We start from the raw sequence: 5,109 nt of genomic DNA on the forward strand, positions 1-5,109 counted from the left end.
CCAGTGTGGGCAGTCGCATGGCCGGGGGGCCGGGCAGGCACGGGTGACGCCACCCTCAGTGCCCACCGTCTGGCCCACAGGCTCTTCGGGTGCCCAGGGCGGTGGCGGCGGCTCCAGTGCCCACTATGCGGTCAACAACCAGTTCACGATGGGTGGCCCGGCCATCTCCATGGCGTCACCCATGTCCATCCCGACCAACACCATGCACTACGGGAGCTAGGTGCCCGGCCTCAGACTGACAGCACCAGGAAACCAAATGAAGCCCGCCCGGTGGCCGCCTCGGACTGGACAAGCCTCACGGCCCTATTTGCTATGGGACTCGGACACTTTTTTACAGGTTGCCGCTGCCCCCACCCCGCCCACCCCGGCCTGAGCGCCTGTCGCTGCCATATTTTACACCGGATCATGTCGACTGGGGAGCTCATCCCTCTTGCCCTGCGGCTGCCCGGCTGACCTCTGCCAGCTGCAGCAGCACCAGGGCAGAGGAGGGGAGCGGCACCTCAGGCCCGGCCCGGCATCACACCCTCACCCATCTGCAGGGCACAGGCGCAGCCGGCCGGGCGGGACCTCTCCTCAACTACCAGGCCACCACAGTCACCAAGGGCGTGACATGCTGCTTTTTTTAATTTTATTTTTTTACGAAAAGAACCAGTGTCAATCCACAGACCCTCGGAGAAACCCGGCCGGCCGGGCGCAGCCACAGCCCCTGCTGGCATAGGCCCCACGGGAGGGAGGGCGCCCCTCCTAGGGTTCACCTCACACTTGAATGTAGCCTCCGCCGTCTGCAGGCCTGTCCTCGGCCGCCTCTGCTGCTGTCCTGTCCCCGAGCCCTGCAGCTGCCCTCCCCTCTGCCAAGAGCTGTGCAGGCGGCCAGAGGGACGGTCACCGTGGGCCAACAGGCAGACAGAAACCTCAAGGCTGTCTCGAAGGTGTCCTCTCCCTGTGTAGCTGACTGACGTTAGGCCTGTGTGTCCCCTCCAGACTTGTAGATGCTCCAGTCCCCACTACTGCAAAGGCATTTGGACCCTCCTCAGCCGGGGAAGGGACCTTGCAGGGACCTCGCCCTCCAAAAAAGGAAAACAAAATAATAAATGAACGAGAACGTACGTTTCAGCACAGGCAGTTTTCTTCACCCTCTTGTTTCTAGCACCCTGATCTCTCCAGCTGGAGGTAAGGCTGGGCCCAGGCCTGCTGCGTGTGCGCAAGGCAGGGCCGGGGTGCCCCTACTTCAGGGTCCCCTTGGACATCCAGAGCCCTGTCCTGTGGCCGTGTCACCCGAGCTGCCGTGGAAGCTCCCTGCTCGGCTGCCCTCCCCACATTTATATAAATTCTCTTGATCACCTTTGCATAGAAAATAAAAGTGTTTGCTTTGTAAGAAAAATCTGGACAGTAGCAGAGTGATCTTGAGGGGGTCGAGGGAGCCTTTGGTCATCGCTGGGGTCAGGGCAGGCAGCGTTCCCTGAGGTCTGGCCTGAAAGCGAGGCTCCTGCGAGTGCCCAGGCCTCTTCGCCTCTCTCTGGGCCACAGTGGAAGGCAGTGCCTCACCTGTGGGATGGGGCTGGACCTTCCTATGAGGTGGCCACGGACCGGGCCACAGTGGGAGGCAGCTGTGTGTGTAGGACTACAGATGTCACATGTGCTGGAGGCGCCACCTGCTCCGGAGGCAGAGGCTGAAAGAAATAGAGCTGAGCAGAGATATGTGGGGGTCAGTGGCACAGCCGGCACAGCCCAACCCACAGCCCAGCCTGGGGCCACCAGACTCGTACCTTACAACCCATGGCCAGGAGGGCGTGGAGCAGCACCACAGTGGACAGCAGTGCCGCGGCCACCAGTCTGGTGTCTTCACGGACGACGGGCCAGAGGGTAAGCACCAGCCCGGCTGCGGACAGGGCCAGGGCCAGCGCCCCAAAGAGCCACTGCAGCCACGGCACAGGAATGAGCCACAGGACCTGGGGCGACAGGCAACGAATGACCACACCAGGCACCCCCACAGCCCCGGCTGCCATCTACCACCTGGCCGCACTCACCACCGTGGGGATGAAGACGAAGAGCGAGTAGCCATACACGCACACAGTCTCCAGGAAGCTGTAGGGACCCACACGCTCCCGCACGCCTTGGCGCCACCGCAGGAAGCCCCACAGCGCCAGCGGCACCAGCCACGAGTAGCAGTAGATGGTGATCCCTGCCACGGTCACTGGGGGATGAGGTGGCAGTCACCTCCAGGCCCAGACACTCTGCTGCTGCTAGGGTTGGGCCTGCCACCCCTCTTACCCTTGTGGAACTGGGGGCTATAGTGGATGGAGGGGTCCCTCCTCTGGGCCAGCACCAGTGTCAGGTTGCCGGTGACAGCCAGGACAAAGGCCAGGGTGGCGCAGATCCAGAAGGGACCTGAGGGGGAGATAAGCCAGTCTCAGGCCTAGTGTCCCCAGGTCAGGTGCACTCGCCTGCCTCTCTGTGATGGCCCAGCCACCTATACCACTCTATCTAGGTCACTGCTGATCCCTCTTGCTGGCAGTGTGCCACGTGGCCTAGGGGGCCTCACGCGCAGCTTTCATCCCATCCCACTGGCAGCAGCTGCACAACCTTTTCAGTCCGGGAGAGAGCCCCTCCCTGAGTTACGCCTGCCCAGCTTTCTCTCCCACCACCCACAAACAGCAACACGGCTCCTTTAAACCAGCCTGGTCACCTGTGTCTGTCCTCCAGTCTCTGAAAGTGACTGCTTTGTTCTCAGCTGTGCAGCAGGGCCTGGCACTCAGCCCACATTTATTGAATGAATAAGAGAATGACACAAACGCAAAAGCTCTCACCGTACAGATCAGGACGATTCCGCAGATGGTGCCGTACGAAGTTGTGGCCAGGCCGGGGCAGCAGTGAGCCTTTGATCCGGTCCAGGACCTGCAGGGTGAGGTGAAGGTCCAGAGTGGAACCCCCTTGGTCCTCCCGGGCCTTAAAGCCTTGACGGCTTCTCCCTGTGGATTCCTAGCCTCCCCTCAAGGCCCTACCTGAAAGAACCCAGCTGTTCCCCGCTTGACAGGCTGCTCCTGTGGCCCGATTCCTAGCCTCCCCTCAAGGCCCTACCTGAAAGAACCCAGCTGTTCCCCGCTTGACCGGCTGCTCCTGTGGCCCGAGCCCTCTCCCCTAGCCAGGTGCCACTCAGCTTCCTGCCACTCTGCAGTGGGTCTTCAGCCCCGGATAGGACCTCTCTGCAGTATGTTCCGTCCTCTGTGCCCATGCTCACTGTCACCGAGGCTGGCCTCATAGTTCTTTCATATTGCCCATTCCACTTACTCCTCTCCCGCTCAGAAACCTTCCATGGCTCCCCATCACCCTCCCCATAAAACCCAGACTCCAACCTCTTAACAGTGCTCACTGCTGGGCACTCTGGCAAGGCCTGGAGTCCCAGCCACTCAGGAGACAAAAGATCTCTTAAACTCAGGAGTTTGAGGCCAGCATGGGCAACACAGCAAGACCCCACCTTCAAACAAACAGCCCCCGAATAAGAGCCCTCTCACCTTCCCCCAGAGGCCTCTGCCTCGTGTCCATACCATGTGCATCCTCGGTGTCCCCACAGTCCTTGGGCAGCACCACCGTCCCTCGTATGGAATGGGAGGGGCCTCGCTCTCCCACGGAGCCGTCCCCAGCACCCTGCCCCGAGTGGAACCCCGAGTGTGACTCCCAGGCCTCACCTGGGAGGTGTCCACATCAAAGAAACTCTGATAGTAGCCAAAAGTCCAGAACCCGGGTTGTGGCTTCTCCTCCTGCAGCAGCTGCAAAGTGTGGGGTTTCAGTGCTGGAGCCTGCAGCCTGGCTCAGCCAGTAGCTGGACAGAGGCAGGGCTGGATGCAGGTTACTCACCGCTGTCCTGTCACCCTCCTCCTCCTCGGGGTCCTCAGCTCCATAGCTGCTGCCAGAGCCCACCGCCACAGCCACGTGGCCCGGGGAAGTCAGCTGATCGCTTCTGCTGGTGGTAGCAGCACCAGGGGTCTCAGCCAGGAGATTGGTGGCTTCCTCGAATTCTACGGGGAGGGAAGACAGGCCACGGGCCTGTTTTGGGGTCGTCGAGACAATTCTGACTGCCCACTGCTCATCTGCGGGGAAGCTGAGGTTCTGGCTGTGGCCACCCCAGCGCTCCCCCGGGACAGGACCCAGACTGTTTGCGGGCATGGAGAGGAGGAGCTGCGTGGCCTTCCTCCCAGCTGCAGACTGCAGGCGCGGGTTTGAGACACGAATTCAAGGTGGAAATGAGGTTCAGTACAGGACCGGTCTCACTCTTGGGTCGCGGCGGTCTCGAGTCCGGGGGTTAAACGGGTCGGGATGTTCTGGGGCAGGGGAAGGAGCAGGAACTCCACCCTCCGCCGGCACCCGGCACCCGGCACTCGGGAGGCGGAGGCAGGAGGCTCGCCTCGAGTTCCAGAGGCAGCTTGGACTGCATAGGGAGAACCTGTCTCAAAAAACAAAACAGAAGCCTCGGCCACGTCGGGGCTGCACTCACCGTGGAAGGCCAGCTCGTCGGCCGCTGCCATGGTGGTCCAGGGGTGTCACCGCATCCCGTTCTGGGGACAGAGGCCAGTCAGGTCCACGTCCCTTCCCGGACCCTATCAGCCCCGAGCTCGGCCCCGCAGCTAGCAACACCCACGGAGAATTAAATTCGCTGCCCGAACTCACCTGAGGTTACCTTAAACCTTCGTGGCCGGTGCTCTCTGCGCCTGTGCGGCCCGCCTACCCGTTAGCGTCAACCCACCTAAGACTACAGCAACATCCGGCGCAGGTCCGTTTTCTATTCTCTTCCGGTAGGAAAGGACTTCCGTTAGTTTTGGCGATTGCGCAGAAGAGCTATCCCAGGCATTTTATTTCAGGTACCGGGCGTTTCCATCCGGAGAGAGGGCCGCGGGCCGGAAGAGGATGGCGGCGGCGGCTCTGAAGAGGTTTTGGACCAGAGGTCGCGGAGTAGGTGAAGAGGGGAGCAGCGCGGCGGCTGCAAAGCCGGGTGTGTGGGCTCGACTAGGTGAGTAGCGGAGGAAGATGGCAGGGTGAGTGGGCGCAGCAGCATAACGGTTCTCACCGAGCTTCTCCACCCGTCCCAGGCGCCTGGGCGCGCGCTCTGCTGCA

At 61.8% G+C, this 5,109-nt stretch overlaps 3 protein-coding genes across 4 annotated transcripts in view; 2 read left to right on the forward strand and 1 right to left on the reverse strand.

The window, feature by feature from the left end:
* The window catches only part of Carm1 (coactivator associated arginine methyltransferase 1), a 38,803-nt gene extending 38,583 nt beyond the window's left edge, over positions 1–220 (forward strand). The window contains exon 17 of the mRNA XM_019209062.1: positions 5–220. Within this exon, the coding sequence (XP_019064607.1) occupies positions 5–220 (216 nt within the window). The remainder of the gene's footprint in view (positions 1–4) is intronic.
* Positions 221–613: 393 nt separating this feature from the next.
* Yipf2 (Yip1 domain family member 2) lies at positions 614–4,757 on the reverse strand. 2 transcript variants are annotated; one of them, XM_033759407.1, is made up of 10 exons: positions 4,666–4,757; positions 4,493–4,553; positions 3,856–4,016; positions 3,687–3,767; positions 2,808–2,895; positions 2,272–2,388; positions 2,028–2,194; positions 1,767–1,949; positions 1,546–1,670; positions 614–1,064 (listed from the first exon to the last, which is right to left on the reverse strand). In XM_033759407.1, exons 2-9 carry the CDS (start codon positions 4,521–4,523, stop codon positions 1,569–1,571), a joined length of 930 nt encoding a protein of 309 aa, XP_033615298.1. In that variant the 5' UTR covers positions 4,524–4,553; positions 4,666–4,757; the 3' UTR covers positions 614–1,064; positions 1,546–1,568. The 2 variants fall into 2 exon arrangements, with proteins under 2 accessions (XP_033615298.1, XP_033615297.1); XM_033759406.1 differs by having other exon boundaries at positions 1,546–1,685.
* Positions 4,758–4,881: 124 nt separating this feature from the next.
* The window catches only part of Timm29 (translocase of inner mitochondrial membrane 29), a 1,339-nt gene continuing 1,111 nt past the window's right edge, over positions 4,882–5,109 (forward strand). Inside the window, exons 1-2 of the mRNA XM_010635045.2 lie at positions 4,882–5,005; positions 5,085–5,106. Of these exons, the coding sequence (XP_010633347.1) occupies positions 4,903–5,005; positions 5,085–5,106 (125 nt within the window). The 5' untranslated portion in view covers positions 4,882–4,902. The remainder of the gene's footprint in view (positions 5,006–5,084; positions 5,107–5,109) is intronic.

Source organism: Fukomys damarensis, unplaced genomic scaffold (genome assembly GCF_012274545.1).
Source record: "Fukomys damarensis isolate Sample0158 unplaced genomic scaffold, DMR_v1.0_HiC HiC_scaffold_37, whole genome shotgun sequence".
Taxonomy (NCBI): domain Eukaryota; kingdom Metazoa; phylum Chordata; class Mammalia; order Rodentia; family Bathyergidae; genus Fukomys; species Fukomys damarensis.

Excerpts from the sequence above, each read along its gene's own strand:
- Yipf2 (XM_033759406.1), bottom strand. The coding sequence starts at position 4,523 with ATGGCAGCGGCCGACGAGCTGGCCTTCCACG. Across the intron at positions 3,768-3,855 it reads AGGAGGGTGACAGGACAGCG|CTGCTGCAGGAGGAGAAGCC; the intron begins GTGAGTAACCTG and ends CACACTTTGCAG. Across the intron at positions 2,195-2,271 it reads TAGCCCCCAGTTCCACAAGG|TGACCGTGGCAGGGATCACC; the intron begins GTAAGAGGGGTG and ends CTCATCCCCCAG.